Raw genomic sequence first — 26,182 nt, 5'->3', positions numbered from 1 at the left:
GTGCAAAAATACCAACAAAAACCAAAATTAATCTTGAAGACAGCTTTATTTTATCTGTAATAACGTCAATATGTGGAAAAACACAAATACTGTATTTTTGCACATTTAAGAGCGAAAACCTGAACAGTGGTAAATATGACGAGGTGTTTAAACAATCGGTACTTTAATGGTGAATGGAAACAACATGCATTTTAATCTAAAGCATGAGTAAATATGTTTGCTTTAGGGTAGACTGTGCATTGACAACTTTAGTTTGTTTTCATAAGAAAGAAAAAAAAAGTGATTTGAAGCGAGACGAAGCAGGATGTCCAACCAGCAGCAGCAGATCCTCAGAGATGACGCTGACCTGAGAGGAAGATACAGACAAGAGAACAGAGTTGAAGTTGGATTAGAAAAAATACCCTTAAATGACATTAAAACAACAAATTAATGAGTGATACAAAAACTCCTGAATTTCTGTATTATCGTTTGCATAGTGTAAAAGCTAACGTGAAGCTCATCTGGTAAAAATGCTGAGAGTTTTCTTCTTTGAGCTCTTTACTCACGGCTTCAAAAGTCTACAGTTATTAGTTTATGAGTTGAGAAAACGTACTTGTAACTTATATAGGCAGAAATATTGAATAAATGAAATCAGATTAAAAATGCCTTTTGAAAATGACAACCTTTCAGCGGGTGTTTAAACATACTTCATAAATGCCACATTTCTGTATTTAAATGTTATCTGATGTCATATCCTAATCTTAAATGTTGTGTTTTTTTATTACCTTTAAGCAGAAAAGCATCACAGCTGGCAGATAAAACATCTTAAAAGCATTAAGTTGATCAGCACACCGCAAAAACACAAAATCTTGCAAAGCAATTTTGGTGTCTAATTTCTAATGCAAATATCTTAGTACTCTTGAAATAAGACAAAGCGGACTCAAGATGTACAGTATGTGCTTGTTTACTTTCAATAATTCGTTAACATTGATGAAAAAGTCCTAGTTCCATTGGCAGCTTATTTCACTTCTGACATGGGAAAAATGTCTCGTTATAAATGAAATAATCTACCAGTGGAACTAGCATTGTTTTCATCATAAATACCAACGATGCTAGCTTGAAACACAGCCCCACCTCTAACACACACAGTGTATTAGTGTAGTCATTTTGTTCACGGACAGTAAATCACTCATCAGCCCTGAGCTGCTCTTTATATTTCCGCTAACTAGCAACTGTTAACACTTTATAACCAGCGTTCATGTAAAAGCGGCGCATAAAGCTGCCAGAACTTGTCGTAAACCCTTCTCACTTGCTTCTTAAATATGGATCTAATTGTATGAGGCCCCCTGCTGAGGTTATCAGACCATTTTCACTCTCAAAACAGACTCTTAAAATGCAATCAAATCTCAACTTCAACCTCCCTCTAATTATTTATGCAGCAATTTTTTCCCCATCATCGCTCCGCTCTGTCTGCGCTCCAACACTCTGTCTCTCTCTCTCTCTTTTTTATTTTTTATTTTTTCTGAGACATGCACCACTCTGAGTTCTTCACACCCCGTTTAGATTAGCTTGGGAGTTCTCTCTCTCTCTCTCTGTCTCTCTCTCTTTTTTTTTCAGAGTTTCTTTTTATAGTTTGGTCGCTCGTACTGTACTCCCTGCTGTGCTTCTATTTTCATGAATGCTGTGAGAAATAATTGAAAGCGCCGTGTTCGGCGCCGTCTGTTGCAGCTCTCCCACTTGCTCATGCCTTGTAAATACTGTATCGCTAAAACCCCCGCTGAAAAGCTGCCAGTTCGGGAATCCTCACAGCTCCGAGAGAGGGAGGGAGAGAGAAAGAGGAAGAGAGACGTCAACGCTCGCTGAAAACTTGAGCCGAGAATCACATTGTTACCGCGAGCTGAACGCTGCTCCTGTTTGGACGGAGCTTGTTCAGCTGCTTGTTCTTGTCGATTTTTTTTTTTTTTTTTTTTTTTACTGTGAAACTAAATTCTCTGTGAATGTCTTTTTCTCTGCGTGTTTGCTCGAAAATTTCTCACCCGTGACTTCTACGCGAAGCGGCAGAAGCATGTCAGAGGAGTCGTGACTCCTGCTGTAAGCCAGGCTGTAGCAGATGGAAGGCATCAAGGAACGAATGTTGTGTGTGTGTGTGTGCGTGCGTGGGCGTGGGTGTGTGTGTGTGTGTGTAGAGGAGCTTTCCAGACAATGACCTCTGGCCCTGCTGCCGTCAGGTATGTGGGGAACGAAAGCCCCTCACCTCTACCAGTGTGGGTCTAATAATGTTGAGCACTGATACTTGTGGCAGGAGTGTGAAACTCATTTTCATTTTTGGGTCATGTCAAGAATGTATTGATAAAACTGTTAAAATATTAAGAAATAGCTCTTTCTGCATTTGTTGAGTGCTTCTTGAAATCAAATATTGAGCGTTTCTTCATGTTGATGTACTTTGACAGTATGCAGAATTTTAAAAAAAAAATTGCTTTGATTTGGTTGATAAAGTCATATTAAAGAGCCGCGGTGTTCAAGCGTTTTTGCCCTGGGGGCCAAAACTGGCAGGTTTAAACTGCATCTTTAAATCAAAGATGTGAAAATTAGTTTGATTTTATTTATTTATTTATTTTTTTTTTGTATCTGCTCAACAATAAAACATTTTAATGAAATCTGTATATCAGTAAAGATCCAAAACATGAAAAAACTGTGGACTTATTACAAGAAAAATGGACATCTTCCACATTTTGTGGGTCGTGAACTGTTTTCTGTTTTAGTGGCCACATTTTTACTGTCCTAGACTTGTGGTCAGGGGTTGAAAAATCATTTCAAGGGTCACAAACGGCCCCCAAACCACACTTTGAACACTCCTGCTTTTAGAGTCCAGAGGGCCACGTAAAAAAGTTACACTGGGCCGAATTTGGCCCCTGATCCTCAAGTTTGACGCACATAACTTAAGAATGTCCTAACCTCTTCTGCTTTAGTTAGCTGCATGGAAGTGCAGAAAGCAGTAAAATAATTTCTGTATTTCTAATTCTGAAACTGGCATATGCCGCTCACACTGCCCGTTTAACGTGAAACATCTCCTCCATGATCCAGATATCGGAAACTACAGGAGGCAGAGCGACGAGCATGAACCTCATCGAGCCTCCGACGTGGAGGGGGGCGTTGAAGGTTTGTAAATTGCTGCGCGTTTTTGAAATTTTTTTTTTTTTTTTTTTTGGATGAGATGCAGGAAAATATTTTTCAATCAGACAAATATGTGTTTTCATGTGAGGCATACCTGGCAGGAAGCCCACTTGGCCACCAAAATGTATGTTTGTTTGTTTTGGGGGGGTTTTTACGTCGCATATGTTGATGTCTACAGCTGGAGCGGTTATTGAAGCTGGTAAATATTTTGACAATTATTCAGTTCGTAAAATCAATGTTTTTGTCCCACAAATATGCGGCTGTGGCTTTTAGGTTTCATATGTTGCTCATTGTTGGCAGGAAAAAATCTCACAGCATGAATGGCAACCTGGGTCAGCTGCTAGATTAATATTTACTCATATAGAAATTTCTAGAAACAGAGAAGTTTAGATAGATAGATAGATAGATAGATAGATAGATAGATAGATAGATAGATAGATAGATAGATAGATAGATAGATAGATAGATAGATAGATAGATAGATAGATAGATAGATAGATAGATAGATAGATAGATAGATAGATAGATAGATAGATAGATAGATAGATAGATAGATAGATAGATAGATAGATACATTTTTGTGAACCTACACTAGCTGCCCAGTAGGTGGCAGTGTGTTAAGTGAGGCTTTTATGCAAGTGTAGCATCAACACACAAGTAAATTGTAGCGATAACTATACTTGAAAGAATTGGCTGTGTAGAGAAAGAAGTGATTTAAAACTGGAGATGCTTAAATAAAGCGGCAACTCCTTAAAAACCAAAATTTGGATTTTGATAATGAATCAGAGGAAAACACTTAAACATATTTAGGCACCTTTTATAAAGAGCCATGTTTTCTAACACCAACAAATGACTGATTCTTTGTTGCTGGTGGCGCTCTCTATACTTTCTGCCCTGGGTAGTGAGCCATATCAGAAACCACTGCTCTTAGTAAGGTTTGCTAATTAAATGTGTATGCTCATCCTTAAAAACTCTTATATTCCTGTATCTAAAATTAAGGCTTTAAAATGTCTTAAATTATTCTCTGTTTTTAATCACAGGTATTACATTTTGTTGTGGTAGGACTATTTAATCTCATGTAGTTTCCCCTTTTCTTGCGAGACTTTACTGTTACGCAAAAGTTTGAGTCAAGACTCGAGGCGGTTGCAGCTAATGGTAACCAGCTGCTAATATGCCTTCGCTAGTTAGCTATTGAGCTTATTCAAGTCCATAATGGGTAAGAAAACGCTAAATTACCACCAGTTAACTGGGCGATGTTGGTCTTTGTCATTGATTCACTTCTGTTGTCAAGCTATATGACTTATTTACAATTTCTTATTTATAAGTTCCATTCAGAGTGGTCTTAAAAAGTCTTAAATTTAAGTTGGTGGCTCCTACAGACGTCCTGACGTTGTTATAAGATCCTTTTTACAGACTAAATGTAGACTAGCATCGACTGATTTATTATAACATATACAGTGGGTAAAATATGTATTGAACACGTCAACATTGTTCTCAGTAAATATATTTCAAATGGGGTTACTGGCATGAAATTTTCTCCAGTTCTCAGCAACGACCCAAGTAATCCACACATAAACAAACAAAGCAAATTAGTTTAGAAATAAAGTTATGGTCAAAACACATAGTGGAACAGGGAATAAGTATCTAATACACTTACATAAATGTCTTAAATATTTTTGTTTAGCCTTAACAATTGTCTTTCCATTGTCTTCCTTGGAAGTCATCTTCAAATTTATATCCAGGTTGTCCTGGTACATTTATCCATTCATCCTCCATTCATTTATTTGAAGGTCTGGCAGTAGCACATGTTATAAGATGACCCACACTATCATGTTCCTGCCTTCAAACTTCCCTTCTAACATGGTTCTTCCACCAACAATGGTTTGTGCAAAGAGTTTAGCTTAAGCCTCAATCTCCAGGTAAAACTGTGCCTGCTATTTCAGGGTCTCACTGTTAATGCTTCTTGGCCCTTGGACAACTCTTTTGACTTTTCCATCAGAAATCCTATGAGAGACCCCTGGCTGGGTCTGCTTTATGTTGAACTTCTCCTCTTCTGGATTATGGCCCCAACGAGCATTCGCTGGAATATCCAGAGGTTTAGAAAGACATCCCCCCACCATTGCCGTCCAAATGTTTTGCAACGGTGCGACTTTCTTTTTTATGAAGATTTCCTATCTCTCTGTCCAATACTTTGCTAACAAGAAACCAGTTTATATTAATGAGTTAACATTAAACCAGCAGATCACAGCTGATTCTAAGTGTTGACAGATCTCAGTTGCTTTGTTGTTTTTTTTTTTTTTTGGTCTTCTTGGCTTCGTTTGGTTCATGTGTACAGTAGTTATACCCTGTACCATTCCACTTTATTGCACATAACTTTACAAACAACTAATTTGTTGTTTTCTTTGCATGTTTGGATTACTTGGCTTGTTACCGAAATGCGGTGTGAGTTTCATGTCGATAGAGTGAGCCCCCGTCTATTGGCACTTCCATTTTGGTCCATTTTTTGGTAGAACGTAACTAAAATATTGGAAAGAAATCCACCTTGGGAAGCTGAAATACCGAAGCACATTGCTGCTTGACACAATAGGTCGGGGTTTACAAATCAGCCAAAGAAGAAGCACTATGTCCCTTCCTTGGCACTGAATGTTAGTGTTAGCTAACCAAGCTCCTGTGGTATTGCCAAAATGCTTCTACTGTGTGTATTAAGGCACATTAAGGTACATTTTATGTTTGAACTATTAAAACAGGCAACTCTTATCATTTCAGAGGCGTATTTAGCAATATAAGTATTTCTATATTGCCTCTGTTCTCGGTCAACTATGGTCCCTAACTCTCGCGAATCCTGGGTCTCCATATGCACATATGATTAGAATGACTGTCACTTTTTTTTTCTCCACAGCTACGTCCATCAGATGTTCAGCAGATGTCCAGACCTGTTCTCGCGACGAAAACAGAGCCGAAAGGAAGAAGACGGACAGACAGAACTGGTCCTTACCATCAAGAGACTCAAAGGGTGTCGCCACGAAGACGGACCAATTGGACCAATCAGAACCACTAGGCTGAAGCTCTGTAAGAAGAAAAAGGAGGAGGTTGGGAGGGTGTAGTATGGAGCAGGGAGTAGAAGACACAACATGGAACAAGATTAAATAAAGACTGTTGTTTTCCTCTGTGCAGCAAGCCAATTGATCAGGAATCGACTTGTATTTTCTACTGTGTGTGACCCCAGTGTCAGCTGTGATTATTGCTTGTAACTTCTGTGATTATTGCTTGTAACTTCTTTACCCAATCCCCTTTCCCACCTGTCCAAACTGCACACAAACACACCAATCCTTTCTCCCACCCCCGCCAAGAAAGAAAGAAAGAAAAAATAGTTTGAGGGAGAGGTTTCAAAGCTCCTCAGTTCGCCTCTGCGAGTTGCGAAGGGTTAGCGAGCGATATGTTTGTCTTTTTCCACTTCAGTGAAGGGTGAATTCAGCTTGGCAGCAATAAGAAATGGATTACCCGTTCATTTAGGAGGCTGCGTCACTCCTCATTGAGCTGGACAAATAACAAATTAATTCCTAGCCGCCTAATTTCTCTCTGTTCTCCGCTGAGTTTTCGATGGCGTCGAATTACAGATCAGAGCCGCGTGGCCGCTCCCTCAACTTTTTCTTCCTTTTTTTTTTTATCAATTCATTAAAAATGTGCCAGGAGGGGTGAGAGAGATGCGATGGAGGGAAGATATCTTCCTAGCTGCTGGTGGAATATTTGGAAGAAGGAAGAAAAAAAAAACTTTACAGGGGTGAAAAAAAAAGTTCTTTAGTTTTTCTTCTACTATACAATAGCATTTTGTTGTTTGTTTGTTTTGGGGGTTTTTTATCAAGTCGTCTCAATCTCGTATCAGTCAAGTGCGGGTCAGGTTGCTCGTGGTGTTTTGTAAAGTAGCGGCGGCGTATTGACAGGCTGGTATTGATGTTTCAATTAGCGCAGCGTTACATAGTGCTGCGGCGTGGTAACACGGCGCGGCTCCCGCCATCTGCTTCTGCCTCCGCGTCTGACGAACGAGGCACGTGGGGCTAATCGAGCCGCACATGAGCGATGGCACCGCGATATCTGGCTCGAGCACGCGAACGCGCACGTCCTTATGCAGGGGGGGAAAAATGGTGCTGAAGAGTGTGTGTGTGGGGGGGGGGGGTCGTGGGTGTGTGTGTGTTTGGGGGTTCGGGGGGAGGCTTCTTGTTTAAACAGCCCCGCAGAAAGAAAAAAAAAAAGAAGAAGAAGAAGCTTGTGCCACGGGGAGCAGCCAGCAGGTTATTTCTCCCAACAAGGATTCAGGCTATAGAAGCACCAGATGCACGAGATGGAAAATTCTTCAAAAGCTTGTCTTGATGAAAAGACAAAAAAAAAAAAAAAAAAAGGAAATGGCTTGTGCCAGGTTTCTCTTGCACTGGGACAGACTGGAATAACAGTGTGCATTATGCCTGGCGTTGCTGCCTGCCAAACCACACGAATCAAAGGCCTCATTGTGTGGATTACCTCGTTAATCTGCTGATGCCATTGAGCAGTATTGCAGGTGTTAATGTGCCAGTTTTTTTTTTCTTCCTCTCCTCACTATCTCTCTCTCTCTCTCTTTCTCTCTCTCTCTCTCTTCTTTTATTGGGGAGGTGTAGCGTCAGGTTTGTAATCTGCTTTAAATGCTTTCTGGGGAACGACACAGTGAAACTCTGCCAAGAGATTGCGAGGAGCTCTCTGTTAAAGGGGATGGAAAGGCGAGTGGTAGGGTGTGTGTGCATGGGGAGGTGGGAGTGTGTGTGTGTGGGGGGGGGTACGCGGTGCCGAAGCCTGTGGGGACTATAGCTGGTGAGCTGCATGGCCCACACCACTTGTTGAAATATAGGGCTGCATGAATAATGAAAGAGGGAGAGGGGAAGCGATATTGCTAAAGCAGTCCCACAATGACATCCATCATAGTAATGCCCCGTCGCTCTGCTTCTTTTGTCTCATCCGGCGCACTAACTCCAAGTTGCGTCTCTTTGGAGGAGCGAGCGTGCTCCGTGTCTGATAGATAGATAGATAGATAGATAGATAGATAGATATAGATAGATAGATAGATAGATAGATAGATAGATAGATAGATAGATAGATAGATAGATAGATAGATAGATAGATAGATAGATAGATAGATAGATAGATAGATAGATAGATAGATAGATAGATAGATAGATAGATAGATAGATAGATAAGGAAAAAAAGGAGTGAAAAGTGGAGAGAAATGTGCTTCTTTTCTGCTCCCCGGGGTGGTCTCTTCATCCAGGGGCCTCAAAGAGCGACAGAATACACCTCCCTGCTACAATGGGAGGGGGAGGGGGGGGGCTCACAGGGGCTGTTGCTATTTGAGTGTGTGTGTGTGTGTGTGTGTGTGTAGTGGGGGTGCAGCTTTAAGCAGGCCTTTGAGTGGCCTAATTGCATTGGAATACAGCAGCCTGAGAGCTGGTTCAGATCACGGCGGGCTGCTGGAGGGGTGAGCGCCCGCACCTCGACAGCCACACTCAGCAAAAGAGCCCCGGCACAAAGCGCACAATTAATGCTCTCCCTCTCGTTAACTCTCTCCCCACTTTTTGTCCTCTCCTACTTTTTTTTTTTTTTTATCCGCTCATCCCCCCCTCCCCCTCCTCCTCCCCCTCCATCTCCCTCCGTCCTGACCGAACAGCTCAGTATGTCGTCACTCACCCACTGTATTAATCCTCCCATGCAGCCCCGTCAATCTCCCCATCTTTGATGCACACAACAATTACAGTAAAGATGAAAGGCGTGGGTCGGCCGCCTTCCCATTATGTAAGACCTGAAACAGGGAGAAAATGACTGAGATGCAAGCATGCTGGTCTGAAATAATAATAATAATAATAATAATAAAACTTTTAGAGGCAGATGGACATGTGATGTGTACATCACGTTCTGTGCTCAAACAGTGAATATTGAAAGAAGTAGAAACAGAATTACATGACTAAATGTTAAAGTTGCATGTATAGAAAAAGAAAACTAGAATCTTTGCAGCCAGCCCAAACAACAGCAAACTTGCAGCAATGAATACTAAGATGTTTAGCATTTACACTTAAAAAAAAAAAAAAATTGCTGCTAGAATTCAACACAGAAAAGAAATTTGCATGCATTTTAATCTGGTAGATTTTAATCAATTATACTAAATTGGTATTATGTAAATGTAACAACTGAAAGATTAATGAAATCCAAACAGAACAAAATGTTATTAAATTCTAATTATTATGATGATTTTATTCAAAGGGTTTGTCCATCCTGGAAAAAAAAAACAAACAACCAAAAAGTAAGAATTGGTTCATAATGATAGAGCCACGAACCGTTACTGAAATAGTACAAACATTTTGTATGTCTCTCATATAATTTATTATGCTAATCTTTTCAATAAAACCGCAGCTGAGACGCATAATGAAGGTTAGCATGCTAGCAGCTTTGTCTTTAGCATTAGCGCTGTCGCTAAGCGACGTGTCAAAGGTGGACACGAAGCGAAATACTTAAAACTATATAAACTGTTATAGAAATTCTTAATGTTCACTAAGTTGATATTTGTTTAATAATGGGATCCATAAAGACATATGGAGACAGCCTTACTTCAAAGTTTAGTAATGGCTTGTTACAAAGTTAATAACGTAGCTAATAATGTAGCGAATCTTGTTAAGAGTTTTCCTATTGTTGCTCTTACAAACTAATATGCTTGATTGCAGTTTTAAGATATTTTTGGGCAAACATATCAAAACGAATTGTTTTGTGTAGTTGTGCCTCATTCCTCCTTTCAGAGTCAGCTCAGTCATTTTTAGTGATTATTAGAGACCTTACTGGTGAAAGCCTTTTATATTATTGTGATTTTTACTATTGATTACAGATGCTTAGATATGAATAAAACTTATTTTCTTCAACTGTGACCATAAACCTTGTTGTCTCGACGTTTTGACGTGTTGAACGTCTTTAGCATGAATGCTGTTTTGTAGACACAACGGGAGAAACATGTTAAAATTTAGATAACATGACCACCCTGCAACAAGGGTTCTTCTATGAAGCTGGTCAGTAGCATTCTGCTACTTTCTCTGCATCATATCAGTAAAAAAATTAAATAAAACCTTACAGAAGTGTTAGTCTTTTCATGGACTCCACAGTCCAATCACAGTCTAGTTGCTCCATATTCAAAAAGCCTCCACCTTGGATTCTCTGGGCCGAGTCGTGTGAGGAGGAAGTCGACGATTCTGAAAACATCTCATATCCAACCAGCCCCAGCCTTTGATTTCCTTTATTACCCGAGCCGTGTCTTAATAAAATCTAATTATTTCCGCTCGCAGGACGTTTTCGGGTGAGAAACTGGCAGAGGGATGTGAGCGGATGTATGGGGGAGACAGTCGCCTAATTAGAGTGTTAGAAATTGAATCTTTACAGCACACGGGTCATATAATTATCCTACTGTTAATTTAACGCTTACATTCCCCACCGTTCACTTCACTCCCTTAAATGTAGCTTGGCAGCAGCTCGGCACCCCGGTGCCTGGGAGGAGGGCCCCCATCGTTGGCCCTTCCGAGCGACTGAATAACAGCAGACCCCGAAGTCCAAATAACAAGGCTCGCATCGTTTATGCATTGTTAAGCCGTGTAATTGAAACGAGCCGTAGTTTGCATATTACGCCATTAAAATAATGTGCTTCGCGTTTCTCCCAACACGACTGTTTAAGCCTGTGTGGCGATGTGGTAATTCCTCGAATTACAGCCTAATTACCACAATGTTCTTTTGATTTGGCCGATTTCAATGTTACGCCACAATAATGTGGAATATTAGCAGAATGAATGACCGAGCCGTGCCCGGAAACTTTCCGCCGCGGCATAACTTAAATCCTGGCGGCTGCGTGAGCCGTCAGTGCAGCTGGAGCCACATCTATAAAGGATTATTAGCCTATGAAATGAGATCCATTAAAGGCCCAATCACAAATCTTTCATTAAAGAGCTCGGCTTTACGTGGAATAGGACCATTTTGTGTGCGTTACTCTCTTGATCCTCATTATCCACTTTAAATCACAGAGTGTGCATGTATTACTGCTGTAAACATCGTAATGATGTTTATGCTCGCTATAAAGATGTACTTAATTTATGACAGGTACTGGGAATTAACAGCATATTTGCATTTCTTGTCATTTTTTTGTCAACACGCGCCTTTAAAATAATAATGTAGTAAATTATTGCAGTTTATAGCTATAAATATAGTCAGCCTTTTAAAGTCTGATACGATAACTTGTATTCAGAAAGCAACATAGTTCCAATTTGAAATCTGCATTTGATTCTCCGAACTAGAAGTTGAGAGGGTCGCCTTTAATTTCTCTGTTTGTATCATAATTGATACATTAGGCATGTGTGGCTGTATTTATCAAGCTCTCCCAACCAAACGGAAATTTTTAGTTTGCCTTTAAAAACTACACAGTTAAGCAGCATTAACCACTGTACATTTGATCCAATCAAAAACAGGGGGGAAAAAATGATGCGTTCTGTGCTATTGAGATAAAGACGGTTATATCAAGGCCTCACAATAAACAATAAATCATTTAGTCACATGGTGAATTTAAAAAATCTCAATAATTTCTTTTTCTCTCTTTCCTTCTAGCAAAATTGGTCTTCAGTTTGATGCTTTGGTCTCAACTAGCCATTTTTTTGAAGGACAATTTTGTTTATAGAATCTTCATGATTCATCTTATTTGTTGTTTCTGCTGTTTTGTTTGTTTATTTCGGATATTTAAAATGTCTTCCAGTTCCAGTGTTGAATGTGCGTTAAAATTTAAAGTTTATTGCTTTTCGGGAATGTGCTCTTGCATTGTCATGCCGTCACCATTATATTACTTGAAGGTGGCCTCAAAACAACAATACTATCGTTTACCGCGATATCCTCTGGGACAAGTTATCGTCTATCAAAATTTGTAATCGTGACCGGCCTACTTATAGCTCCTATTAAGATTAAAATCGTCCACCCTGGTCACTAAAAAGCAGAACCAAAGAACCCAACATGCTCCAAAATAACATCTGCCTCTTCTAAGTTGTTGCATTTTATAGCTATGATCAAAGGGGCTTTCAAAGCATTAGGCAAAAGATAATATTCAGAAAGTAATAGTTTTCATTTGAACTCTTTATTTGATGCTTCTTACAAAAAGTTGCCTTTAATCTCCGTCTGTTTGGTATCATAATTGATACATTAGGCATCTATGGTTGTATTTATCAAACTTTCTCAACCAAATACAGTTATAATTTGCAGTATTATAGTATTTAAAAAATAAATACAGATTCAAATTGTCCACCCTGGACACCTAAAAATAAACAGCTTTCAAAGCAACCATAACATTTTTTTTAGGAACGCCGTCAACCAGCACATGGATGATAAAACAATCCATTCCGGGTCAGAGAGAACCGAACCCGGTGCAATTAGCACCTGAATCTCGAGAACATTGTTCTCATGTTCCCGTCTGCACATTTGACATGTGTCCTTGTGTGAACTTTTTAATTTTATTTTGTTGAATAAATTAACATGGCTGAAAATGATTTGTGAGTGTGAATCTTTAATATATAGGCTTTTGTGTATTCCCTGAACACTTTGGAATTTTTTTTTTTTTTTTTGCGAAAGTATTTCTTTGATTGCTTTTTTATTGCCTTTTAATTTTACTGCCGGTCCACGTTATTAAATAAAATGTTTAATTACAGTTTCAGTCATTTGCATAGCGAGAAAGTTATAAATTGGGGATATCGGGAAGTGTATGGGCTGATTTATTGGTTTAATTTGTAGTCACTAGGTAATAACGTTATATCTGGCGGGAAGTGAATTGTTGTAGGCCAGACCCAACCTACGGTGCTTTTTAATTGCGTCCGTACTGGTAGGACGTATCCGCGCCTTTAAATCTAAACCGGTGACAACACCCAGAAGTTGTAAAGTTGAAATCTGCTTCTGGTCACAAAATATTAAGTTTCTGTTCGGTTCTGATTTATCCCTCAGCAGAGTGAGGAGCAGCTCTGAGGAGAGACATAATCTCATCTTTTTCAGCTCTTCTAGTCCTTTTATTCTTTCTTTTTTTCTTTCTTTCTTTTGGGGGCCTGCGTTCCTCACTCCTCCCTCCTTTATCCATGCAAAGGCTTTGTCCCCGCAGCACAGAGCCTCTCTAAATAGAGGCCTTTAGACAGTCGTGGTTTGGAGTGGGGCGGGGGGAGAGGCATCAGCGGTGATGCAACTGCTGTTGTTTCATTTACCTCTCCCTATGGCAACCAGCAGCAGTGGGCCAGGAATGTCCCCTCTCTGGACAAAGTCCTGGTCCCTGAAGCTGACACCGGGGGCAGCGACAGCTGGGACGGTGATGGAGGCTTGCCCTCCGTGGCCCGGACTGGAGGCCTTAGCTTGGACTTAATCCTTCTGTTCACCTCTGTCTGTTTTCATTTTATTGGACGATGAGCAAGCCTTTGGACTCACTACTGCGTCTACAGCAGTTCTCTAGAAGACACGGGAACAAATTCACTGACTTTTCTTTCCTGCTGAAAGTCATTTTTGCACAACCTTTGTAACAATCCCACAACATATCCTTAAAGAGCTGCAAACATATTTAAGACGCCTCAAGTCTTCATTTACTGTCTTATTTCATATTTTTTAAAATCAAGAAATATTAACTATTCATATCACACGTGACACTAAAACTCAGCTCAAAGTTACGTTTTCTTTTTCTTGGGCTCCTGGCATCAGGGTGTACGGCAAGTTTTTCAAAAGTCGTCGTTTCCAAACTGCTACGTTTCAAGTCCGTGTTACTGAAATGCCAGACACTTTTCTCTGGATCATACATGAGAATAGCACGGCCCTTCCCCCGCCTGTTGCTGCACACTGCCAGTCAGCTGCCTGAAAGAAGGCTGTCACACTTTTCCCTATAAAGACAAATTTGCCTCCACTGGTATTTCACTTGCAAATAACAACCAGTCGATAAACGTCACAAGATAACTTTGACAAGGATCGACTTTATGTCTCATAATCAAAGTATCAGACCATGTTAGTGGAAGTCTGACTAAGTGCTGCTTTTCTGTTCGAGTTAAAAGCAACCAGATCAAGTTACACATGTACGCAGTAAAGCAGTGATATTTTTACTGCGTGCCAAGCCTGTAGCCCCGCCCACTAGAGCTTTAAGTTGATTGGTTGAGCTCAGTTTGTTTACAGAGAGCGGCTGAGCATCTCTGAGAAATATCCACTGAACAATATCAGAACTTTAAGAGTCCGGAGATTTTCCTCAGAATAAAAATGAACGGTGACATGATTATGAGGTGGGCGTTATTTAATCTGGGAATGCTGTTTTACAAACTGCTCATCACTAAATTAGGAATAGACGTCTTCTGTAGTGAAAATATATCTATTAATGAATTTTTAAAAAAACAACCTTTTTTTTGTTAAAACACGCTAGATACTCTTTTCCCGGATGATTTCCGGTTTCCTTTCAGACCTGACGCTCGTTCCCCCATGAGGACATGCAAGAGAAAAAAACCGCAGCAGTTTGTTTATTAAGTGTATTAAATGCAACAGAAAACGAGGATTGGTACTTCATTCAATCTATAGCTCATTTTCTTCTTAAACTTAAAACCTGCCGTTTTAATTACATGTTACTGCGATGATTGTATGTTTATGGAACTAAAAAATAGTGGGAAATTTTATTTGGTTGCATCTCTAACATACGTAGTTAGCATTTTTCTCAAAGTGTTGTTAATCCAGAAACGTCAAACAAAAAAACACATTTATTTGCCTTTTTCGGCTAATTAGTAGTTAAGCATTTATATAAAAAATAATCACTAGTTAAACTAAATAGTTAGTAAAGCAAGTTAGTATTCATTTAAAGAAGTCGAAATGATGATTTGTATGGAGAAATGCTGTTATGAATTTTTACACAACTAAATAAGCAACACTGCACAAATAAAACGGTCTAAATTCCTAATAATTCAACCAGCCTGCAGTGATAAAATATCAAAATTGTTCTAAAAAAAAAAAATAAGTCAACTTGTTACAATATACACATAAAGATGACATAAATGTGCAACTAACTGGTCTCAACTCCAATAAACATGACTAAAATAATCACATTTTCACGATCTAAACTGGTGCGCACAACAACACCTTAACCAGCAAAAATAAATCTGCTCTCTGCATTAGAGGAAATCCCCGCAGCTGGAGCTCGACTACCTGTAGTCTGAGTCCGGATAAAAAAAAACCCTGACTGCCAGAGTAAATCAACTGGATCTTACAGCCGCACCTGCAGATCCCGGAGCTCCGTCTCCTCGCGCCGCACTCCGGCTCTCCGCTTCCACAGGAGCCTCGAACAACTCGCACCTCTCCGGCAAAACAAGGCTGCGTTCGTTGAGGCTCCCGCCGAGCCAATCCGCGCGCCGTTGCCCCTGGCAACCGTGTCCATCATTCCTCGACGCCCAATGAGCGACGGGGGCGGCGCGGAGTCCAGGTGCGCCTCGGCGTCCACTTGGCAGAGCGCCTGGGAGCCGCCTATGGGCAGGAGCGGATCTGTCAAATGCGAGGTTCCTTTAATAAGAGCGACCAGTCCGGCTCCGGGAGTCATGGCGACCGCAGCGTCTAACCACTACAGCATCCTCACCTCCAGCGCATCCATCGTGCACTCGGAGCCCGGCGGCATGCAGCAAGCCACGGCGTACCGGGACGCGCAGAGCTTGTTGCAGAGCGACTACCCGCTGCAGAGCAACAGCCACACGCTCAGCCACGCGCACCAGTGGATCACGGCGTTGTCCCACGGAGAGGGGACCCCGTGGTCCTCGAGCCCCATCGGCGCGGAGCAGGACATCAAGCCCGCAGTGCAGGGCGCCAGGGAGGAGATGCACAATTCCAGCAGCAGCCTGCAGCACCAGTCGCGGCCGCCGCACCTGGTGCACCAGGCGCACGGGAACCACCACGACGCGCGGGCGTGGAGGACCACCACCGCGGCGCACATACCGAGCATGGCGACGACGAACGGCCAGAGCCTTATTTACTCCCAGCCGGGCTTCGGCGTCAACGGGCTGATCCCGGGGAGCGGCCAGGGGATGCACCACCACAACCTGCGGGACAGCCACGAGGACCACCACAGCCCGCACCTCAACGAGCACGGCCACCCCGCGTCCCAGCACCAGCACCGGCCGCAGAGTCACCACGACCACTCGGACGAGGACACGCCGACGTCGGACGACCTGGAGCAGTTCGCCAAGCAGTTCAAGCAGCGGAGGATCAAGCTGGGCTTCACGCAGGCGGACGTGGGACTCGCCCTGGGGACCCTGTACGGAAATGTGTTTTCCCAAACGACCATATGCAGGTTTGAGGCCCTGCAGCTCAGCTTCAAAAACATGTGCAAACTGAAGCCGCTGTTGAACAAGTGGCTGGAGGAGGCGGACTCCACCTCGGGCAGCCCGACCAGCCTGGACAAGATCGCGGCGCAGGGCAGGAAACGGAAAAAACGGACCTCGATCGAGGTGAGCGTAAAGGGAGCTTTGGAGAGCCATTTTTTGAAGTGCCCTAAGCCGGCCGCGTCGGAAATAATCAGCCTGGCGGACAGTCTTCACCTGGAGAAAGAAGTGGTGAGAGTTTGGTTTTGTAACAGGAGACAGAAGGAGAAGCGCATGACCCCTCCCGGAGGAGCGCTGCCGGGCAGCGAGGATGTGTACGGGGACACGCCGCCGCACCACGGGGTCCAGACCCCGGTCCAATGAACTCTACCGGACCGCTCCTCCAGGACTTGTTCATCGGTTGTTGTTTTTTTATTATTATTATTATTATTAATTAATATTATTATTTATCCCCGAGGTTATATATAAATCACTGGACTGTGAGACGATCTAGTGAGTGTTTTATGTATAATAGATTGCAGTGAGAGCCTCCACGATATCTGCAGTGAATGTGTGAGAGATTAAGGGAGTGGAGAGGAGGATGGGGGGGGGGGGGGGGGGGGGACAGTTTGTGCTCTCCGAGGACACATGCCCAGCACTGTGAGTCGACGCGGTTTCAAGGTGTAGCCCCTTGTTGTGTATTCAAAATTATATTTGACTCAAAAAAAAAATAACAATAAAATTAAAACCAAAAAAAATAAATAAAATAAAAATAAAAATCTCTATATAAAAATAAACAGAGAGGGAGGGAGGTATTTTTTTAGATGAAAAGCCTAGCAGAATAGTTTCCACTTTTCTATCAACTCCGGCATCGTTGTTGCTGCGTGCAGAAGCGGGTTAGTTTGTGGCCGCAGCGAAGGGGCCACTGGGGGGCGAGGAGAGGGCAGGGGGTCTGGGGGGCCAGACAGGGGTCACAGAAAGCTGCGTTAATGGAGTGAAGTGGAGGCCAGTAAAAAGGCTGCAACCCCAGTCCAGTGGAGTCCCATCTGTCAGCACAGAGGTCAGCTGCCACTCATCTATTATTATTATTATTATTATTATTATTATTATTATTATTGGTCGTGCTGCGACCTCTGCAATTAGCGGCGTAAACACAGAGACCGCTCTGTTTTTTTTCCTCAGCCATCACAGCCAGTTCAATAACATGATCTCCTCCACCAAAGCGTTTGTTCTGCTCGTAGAAGAAGAAAAAGGAGGAGGAGGAGAAGAAGAAGAAGAAAAGGCTCCACGGCGATTGATTGGACTATCTGGCACTTTTCCCACGACAAGATGGGCTCTAGATATCTCAGCAAAAATAAAAAAATAAAAAAAAACGAATAAATAATAATAATAATACGACGGCGGCGAAAACATTCGGATTCGAATCTGTAAATATTGTACAACTTTAAACAAAAAGTTATGGATTTGTATCCCTTTAAATATATATATATATTATTATTTTTCACTGGGGCACTTTTGTTTTTGTTTTATTCTCCCCCTTCCCCTTACAATTAGATTTATTTTATTGTACTTTTTTTTTCATTATTGAGTTTCAGAATCCAGCCTGCTGCTTTGCGTTTGGTGCTGTTCTTCTTGTCGCTCGAATTTAACTCTCAAATTTTTTCTTCTTCTTCTTCTTCTTTTTGTTCTTTTTGCGCATTTTTAATTTGCAGCTCGCGTGTTATCGATTTAAACGTCAGCTAATTCATTTTTGCTCTGAGTCACTTCCCGTCCACTCTGAGTGGAAAACAAAAACAATTCACAGGACAGAACAGAACAGCGCTTCAGAACCGGAACCGAGACAGATTATTGATATTTAAAAACGCTCAGAAATAATTAAAATGTTCCAGAACGACGCGTTCGATAGTAAATAATAATAACAACAACAACAACAATAATAATAATAATAATATTGCACATTTAGTTTTCAACTAATTTTAAAATATATTCCAAAAATTTGCATCTTATGAGAAAGTTATATATTATTATTATTATTATTATTATTATTATTATTATTATTATTATTATTGCTTCATTGTGGAGGAACTGTATGGTTACAGCAAGTCGATGTTATTGTTCTATCTTTGTTTTGGTTTCGTTTGAGGGTCATTTCTATTTTATTTACGTGACGCAAAAAACACGAGATGAATCTATTTAAGCTGAACTGAGACGCAGAGGGCAGGCAGGCAGGCAGCCTGGACCGGTCAGACACAGAGTTATTCTGTACATATAAATATATGTTTTAATTCCAAACAGTAGCTCGCTTTTCTTCTGTTTAAATGCAAAGATACATATCCAGGGATTTTATTCCCACCTTCCTTTTTGTTGTTTTATTTGCCTTCATTTTCATTTTCTTCCCCCTCTCTCCTGTTTCATCAGAAATGATCACTGGAATCTCTCCTCGGTAGCTTTAATGAAACGATCAGATTTGACTGAACTTGTGGGATGTAGACCTGTAGCAATCCAACGCTGTGGATTTGTTCTGTTTACTGTTTGTTTTTATTATTATTATTATTATTATTATTATTATTATTATTATTTGGGGCATATTCACTGGATGAACTTGGGGTAGAGCTATCAGAGGTGATAAACGCCTGCTGGTGTTTCGTCACTCGCCACATGAACAAAGGGACTTGCACATTTTTAAATAATGAGGTTGATATTAAAAAGGCTTCTCCTTTTTTTTTTCCAATGTCAAGCCTACATGGGTTTTTTTTTGTGTGTGTGTGTGTTTTGTTTTATTTTTGTTTCAAGCAAACGCAGTGATGAAGCCAATGCTGGTGGTGCTGCAGCAGGTTCATGCTGCGGCTGCAGCTCTGTCGGTTGAGAGGAATTAATGGCTGCGAGAAAATGAGGCTGGATGATTGTGAGCTGATGATGTTGTTTCTGCTTCCAAACGGACTGACTTTGGCCCGGAGAGGAGGTGGGGGGATTCAATTAGGTCTTCAAGCTGGGGCCCGGGGAGCAAAAAGTGGCCCCTGGAAAGGACTGAAAGGGGCCCACTACAGTGATTGCTTTTGACCCGCTTAAAATTGTAAGTCCTTTTATTATTGTTGCCATTCTTTGCATTTTCTGCTTCTCATTTCAGCTGGTCTGAGATGACGACAGATTTCTGTCATTTGTTTGCTTGACCGTAATTTGCCACTAATTCTAAGCTTAAAACGGGGCTGAACGGACCGTCTCTGGGGGACAGCAGGGATAAAATCGACACTTGTAAAACGGCAAAAGCAGACATGTCTTAAGTTCTCTGCTTTCAGAAAAGTACCGCTTCTCTGAAATGTTTCCTGAAGAAGGGGAAAACTTTAAGCTGCTCATTTTAACTCCAAAGTGCCATAATTTGCACTAATATTTATTATTATTATTATTATTATTATTGTTGTTGTTGTTGTTGTTTTGAATTGAAATCAAATTGTCCCGTTGAGCTGGGAAAGACATGCTCCGCTTTATATGCGGAGGAATAGTGGGAGTTTTTGTCCGATCACTCAGCATCTAGTCAAAAACACACACACTTCCTGTTTCAACCGTGTAATCACTCATCTGTAGTTTGATTGGTTAAAAAAAAAAAAAAAACTGAATGTTGGCCCTTTAATCGATCCAAACTCTGCTGAAAAGTGATTTTATTGACCTGATTGTGTTTAATCCATAACGGTTTTCATGAGGATAGACACGGTTTATATTATATCATCCCCACATCGGTTGCCTCATCACCGCCCCGTCATCATCATCATCATCATCATCATCATCATCATCATCATCATCTCCGTTTGACCTGACCTGCCATTTGGACGCGTGACACCAGGAAGCAGCTCCTCTCCCAAGAAGACTTTTTAAGGGGCCGCGTAGTAAAAAAAAAAAAAAAAAAAAAAAAAGGGGGGTAAAGCGCGTCCCGGTGCCCTTCATCCGCTCTCTAGCAGATGCAATTAATAGCGCGACGCGTTAATTACACCTTCCTTTTTATTTAGGTGACTTGAAATTTCCCATCAGGCTCACAGAGAGGAGAGAGACAGAGAGGGAGGGAGGGAGGGAGGGGGGGGAAAAATACAACAGGGCTGAAGAAAGTCTGAAGCAATGAAGGAAAGTCGGTGCGCAAGCGCCATCTAGTGGCGTCAACACGACCAAAGGGTGAGTTCAAGATCTTTAATCGCTGTACTGCAGTCAGGGGGAAAAAATAAAAACATGGTGCACGGAATCTGAATAGTTCTTACTAAACAAAATGCAAGATTGCAAAGGTGCGTGGTTTTAGGAGGGGGGGGGGGGGGGGGGGGGGGGACAAAAATAAATATAAAAATGGCAATTTTAGGTCCAAATTTCCAATTGAGAATTTGAAATCTTCAAGATATCAGAACAAGTAGCTTAAGGATGTCCTTGGTTATTTAAGTGGTTGGTGGAGTTTATCCATGCTACTGACACTTTTTTTAGTTTATTCTTTAAAAAAATGTAATAAAATAAAATAAAATCTCTAAAAGAAATGTCCGCTAACTCAAAGTGCTCAAACTCCGTCTAACGCATCTATGGAAAATAGGCAATGAGAATTATTTTCAGATGAAACAGAATGGGTCAAAGTTGGTCTTTTACGGCCACTTGCTGACCCAACGTGATGAAATGGTGCCATGTTTAAAATCGGTTCAGTCCAGAATTATTCACACCCCTGGCAGAATTCATTTCAAGATGATTTTAATTTAATTTTAAGTTTGTCTCTGATGGGCAACGTGACAAAGGATAACACAATGATGTAAAATAGTATAATTGTTTTTAAAAAGCTGTCATTTTATTGAAAAACAGAATTGTTGAAAATTGTTTACAGCTTTGCCAATAAATAACAGAAAAAAACTTTATCAAGCTGTTCTCATATAATTACTGAGCAGCCATTTATTTTTAATCTCCTTTGGTGTTTTGATTTTCCTTTTTTTGTCTTTTGGAGGTCAGCTGTTGGTGAGGTTGGGATGGCCTCTTTTCCATCACCCTAATCTTAATCTCCCTCCTAAACGTTAAGTACCATCAGACAGAAGGAACCTGTTGATTAAATTATACGTTTTGGGGTTTTTTTGTTATTTTTTTTTACCTGAATATGCCAGGGGTATGAATAATTTTGGTTTCTCTGGATACAATAAGCTGCAAAAATACAAAATTTAAAATGAAATTTCACTGACGGCAGACATGAGGAAACCTGGTGAGATATCTGTCTGGTGGGGAGGAAAGCTGAGCTGCTCTGGCTGAGCTGCTATATGAAATTCCTTTAAATTTTTAAAATATTATTATGGATAATATGAAATTCTCATCAGAACAACGCATCCAATATGAGACCGTGAGCTGGCTGGAGAAGAACTTGCTGATGATATACTGTATGTGAGCTGAGCCGCTGCTCATGGCCTCCAGGTCAGCAGAGGGCCCCCAAGAGCCCTTGATTTTTATTTTTTTTTTCTGAAAGCATTGAACTGAAAACTTTTTTGGCTGTTTGTTGCTTGTAGTTAAGTTGATCAGAAATTTGGTCATTTTAAAATTTTCTCCAATTTTTTTTGTTGTTTTTATTTATTTTTACAAATACCAGGTTCAAAATATTTCTCATAAGAAAATATAGATTTATTATTTTTGACGTAAGGTTGAAAACAACTTTATTATAAATGTCCTCTATGAAAATGATGCAAATTGACTGAAATTCATTGATGCTTACTATAAAAATGTGCCATGTTTTAGTAATTCAGCAAGATGGCGCTGTGGGGGCTCCGGTTTGGCCCTGCTGGCCCACAGGGGCCACTCAGAAATCACTCAGCAAACTGGAATCGAAACGAAACAATAACAAAATTATATTCTGTTTTTTTTTATATATATAATTAGACGAAATATATTTCAGTTTTATACATGACGGATGTATTAAAGAGGCAGTATTATGTATTTTGTGCCAATTTGTAGCACAATCAATTAACTACCTTCAGTTGTTATATACATCAAATATGACTTAAAAGAATGTTGATGTCATAATTTAACTCCTCAAAATTGGGCCTCTGTCTCTTTAAAAACTCCTGCTTTTTCCGAAGCTCCACCTTCAGGAAGTCATCACAACATGGCTCCTCTAGTAAGCCTTTGCCAGCATTTCACTGACAAGTAGCTCCTATATTGAGCTCAGCTGATGCACAGTTTCAACAGGTGTTTGCTAATTGCTGCTGGCTAGTCTGAAGGAGCTGAGTTGGGGAGTCAAAGCTTGGTAACTGCAGCTCCAAGCAGGAACTTTGTCCTTGAAGGCGTTGCTAGGTCCACCCAGGCATTTTGCCCAGCTGAATGGTTGCCATGGGACATAAAAGGATTCCTCAAACATCCAAGAGAGAATCAAGGCAACACTCCAGGTTTGTTTTTGATGAGAGAATAACGTTACAACATGATGCAAAGCTCTCAAAAGTTGATTTTACATAAAACTGTCATTTTTAAAGTGGAATATTATTACGTTATTTCACTACGTTGTCAGAAGAAAGTGTAACCGATCAGCATGTTGGAGCAAATAATGACTTGCCGCTTAAACAACATAAATATGAAAACATGGCCTCACATGTAGAGATTTTCTTCTTCTCTTTGAGCACAAAGTCAAACAACATGTCCACCTCGGAGCCTCTGTGTCAATCACTCCTTCAATCTGTACTGCTTCTGTCTTACACGCTTCACACCACACACATAACCCCAAAACACACACGCGCCCACGCACACACACCCACACACACACACACACACACACACTCACCCTCACAGCCTCAACGTGGTTCCACCGTTTGACATTGCGGCTGCTCACTCTCACTCAGATGCATCGCGGCTAATTACTCTTTGCACACTTAAGTACACAAATGCGCGTGTGCGTTCATTTGTAAACGAGTTATTGTTTAATTATAACTTCACATGAACTTTGTTGAGCAGCGGGGCGAAGCGTGTCTCCCCCTTCAGCGCGTAATTACTCGGACTATAATTGCTGAGCCTGTTTGCGAAAAGGCACTCGTCTCCAAGCCGCGTTCCCTCCTACACACACACACACACACACACCCCCCCACACACACACACACACGTTTGAGCAGCCATCTTTGCGGGGACTTTCCATTGACTTCCATTCATTTCTACAGCCTAAACATTACCCTTACCCTTATCCTAACCCTAACCAAAACTCAATTCACACCTTAGTCCTAAATTTGACCCCTGACCCAAAAACGGCGTTTCCCCTTGTGGGGACCAGGCTTCGGTCCCCACAAGGAGGAGTGGGTCCCCACAATGTAGTATATGTCAGGAAAATGGTCCCCACAAGGTATTAGAAACAAACGCACACACACACACGCCATCCGCGGTGGGGGCCCCTCCTGGAGGTTGGGCCCTGGGAGGTTTGGCATGGCTGAAATCTGATCACATAAAATCTACAGAGACTCAAACTTTTTCACCACTTATGACCACAAACCTGAATGAATTTCATTAGGATTTAATAGATGGTCATTTGTGACGTGAAAGGAAAAAGATACCTGCACCTTTCGCATTTGTGTTCAGTCCCGTTTAATAAAATCTTTCTCTGCAGTTCCATCTAGATGGATGATTCCACCAGCTTCACTCATCTAGAGAGAGAAACGTTTGTCCATTTTTTTCTTACAGAAAAACTCAGTCCAATGGGATGGACAGCATTTATTCAAGTCCTGCCAGATTCTCAACTGATTGCAGGTCTGGACTTTGACTGGGCCATTTTAACTCATGAATTCGCTTGTATCTAAACCCTATTTCGCTATGTTGCTGTCCTGATGGAAGCTGAGCCTCCAGCAGGTCGTCTTGCAGGATCGAACTCCCAATGACAAGCATTCCCACATTATAATGCTGCCCCCACCATGTTTTACTGTGAGAATGGTAATGGTTGAGGGTGATATGCAAAATTTTTAATTTAAAGCGTCTTATGTCTTTCTTTGTGTCTCTCATTCCGGCAGGTAAGATTTAAGGTAAGCTAGCTATGCTAATGGCGTTCCTGTCCTGGTATTCACTAATTGGTCGGAGTGGATTTTATTTTTAGGGGTATCAGAGTAAAGGGCGGTGAACACAAACACAAAAAGTCACTTTTTTAATATAAATGACAACATATTTATGTCTCTTCCGCTTTACGAGTATTATTTATTACTTTGTGTTGGTCCATCAGCTAAAATTCTGGTTAAAAAAACAAACAAAAAAAAAAACAACTAAATTTTGTGATTTCAATGTGAGAAAATATATTTAAAAATCAGGTGAAGTGAAAACCTTTGCGAGGTACTTTACATTTGAGCAAAATTTACTTTAAGTGAACTTTACTTTGCCGGTCTCTGTGTGTGTGGGACCCTAACGACCTCTGACCTCATGTCACATAAAAACCTCCGGAAACACGAACACCATTTCACTGTGTTTTGTTAAAACTTTATTCTTAACTATGTCAATGTTGAGTCAATACATATGTTGGGGTTTTTTTTTTCAAAAATGTAGAGGGAATACGCTACATCACGCTTCAGCTAATTTTCTAAAGGAAGCTATCTTTGAGAAAGAGAAACTAATTCCTTCTAATATCGATGTCTGAGGGTCACAAGTTGTTTTGCTTAAAGAGGCCGTGTGACCAAATCTCTCCTTTCAGTAAAATCCTTTTTTTTTTTTCTAGAAGGCAGCAAACAAAGACGCGTTGTTTCGAGCCTCCACAGGCTTTTATGAGACAAGCGATCCTGATCCTGAGCGACACTGTTTATCTCTTCAGTGAGAGTCGGATGGGATCTGCGAGCAGCCTCTGCGCGCCGTCGCCTGTTTACAGTAATTATACGGCAGTATCACAGTCAGACTGAGGCGCGTGCAAATGAGAACGGTTTCTCCTCGCCGACTTGGTCATGGCGAAGGAAAGCTGCACACGGATTTCTGGGCTTAAGTGGATTTGAGAAACCGAGCTCTGACATTCTCGATATCCTGGATTTAAAAACAAAAAAAGAAGAAGAAAAAAAACAAACACAGACATATCAAAAAATAATAAGCTTTAGACACGACAGTGCGAGCTGTCAGGGATGTCTTCATTGTTAGAGCCTGAGCTGGGGGAAACTAGAGAAGGGACGCCAAGCCGCATAATGACAGGTATCACAGGGAGGCCTCCCTCAGGCAGGCCTGAGGAGAGGAGTCCCACCGCAACATCCTGCAAGACGAGGCCGGTCCTCCCACTCTGCCTGGCGGGGGACGCTGCCAGAGGCACAGCCAAACACACAAAACTAAAACGCAAGGAGCTGCAAAAGTTTGTGCCGCCACCCCAACACTTCCCTGGTTTACACACCAACTGCTGTTATCACCAATGAGGAACACTTACAACTTTAAAGTGCCTCAACTGTGGCTCTTTGGTAGAGTAGTTGTCTTGCGATCGGAAGGTTGTAGGTTCGATTCCAGCTTCCTCCTGCCACATGTCGATGTGCCTCTGGACAAGGCACTTAACCCCAAATTGCCTACCGATCTGCATATCGGTGTATAAATGTGTGTGTGTTTGTGAATGTGACTCTAGTGTAAAGCGCTTTGAGTTGTCAAAATGACTGGAAAAGCGCTATATAAGTTCAGTCCATTTGTAAAAGTAAACCCTTTAACTTTTCTACATTGTGTGACATTAAAACATAAACATC

General features: G+C 41.2%; 2 protein-coding genes across 5 annotated transcripts in view; both read left to right on the top strand.

The window, feature by feature from the left end:
* The window catches only part of LOC116716835 (furin-like protease kpc-1), a 228,998-nt gene extending 216,270 nt beyond the window's left edge, over positions 1-12,728 (top strand). For 3 of the 4 annotated variants that reach the window (XM_032557721.1, XM_032557717.1, XM_032557720.1), the window contains 3 exons: positions 3,064-3,138; positions 6,053-6,209; positions 8,863-12,728. In XM_032557721.1, coding sequence (XP_032413612.1) covers positions 3,064-3,138; positions 6,053-6,209; positions 8,863-8,978 — 348 coding nt within the window. In that variant the 3' untranslated portion in view covers positions 8,979-12,728. Of the gene's footprint in view, positions 1-3,063; positions 3,139-6,052; positions 7,550-8,862 lie in introns of those variants that run through there. The other variant, XM_032557719.1, reaches the window with a different exon arrangement.
* Positions 12,729-15,454: 2,726 nt separating this feature from the next.
* Positions 15,455-20,816, top strand: pou3f2b (POU class 3 homeobox 2b). The gene has a single exon (XM_032557723.1). It carries the CDS (start codon positions 15,630-15,632, stop codon positions 16,908-16,910), a length of 1,281 nt encoding a protein of 426 aa, XP_032413614.1. The 5' UTR covers positions 15,455-15,629; the 3' UTR covers positions 16,911-20,816.
* Positions 20,817-26,182: the final 5,366 nt, after the last annotated feature.

Source organism: Xiphophorus hellerii, chromosome 3 (assembly GCF_003331165.1).
Source record: "Xiphophorus hellerii strain 12219 chromosome 3, Xiphophorus_hellerii-4.1, whole genome shotgun sequence".
NCBI classification, from domain to species: domain Eukaryota; kingdom Metazoa; phylum Chordata; class Actinopteri; order Cyprinodontiformes; family Poeciliidae; genus Xiphophorus; species Xiphophorus hellerii.
Note: the sequence above shows the minus strand (reverse complement) of the source record. Positions and strands in the feature narration are given on the sequence as shown.

Coding starts and splice junctions, on each gene's coding strand:
- pou3f2b (XM_032557723.1), top strand. CDS start 15,630: ATGAGCGACGGGGGCGGCGCGGAGTCCAGGTGCGCCTCGGCGTCCACT.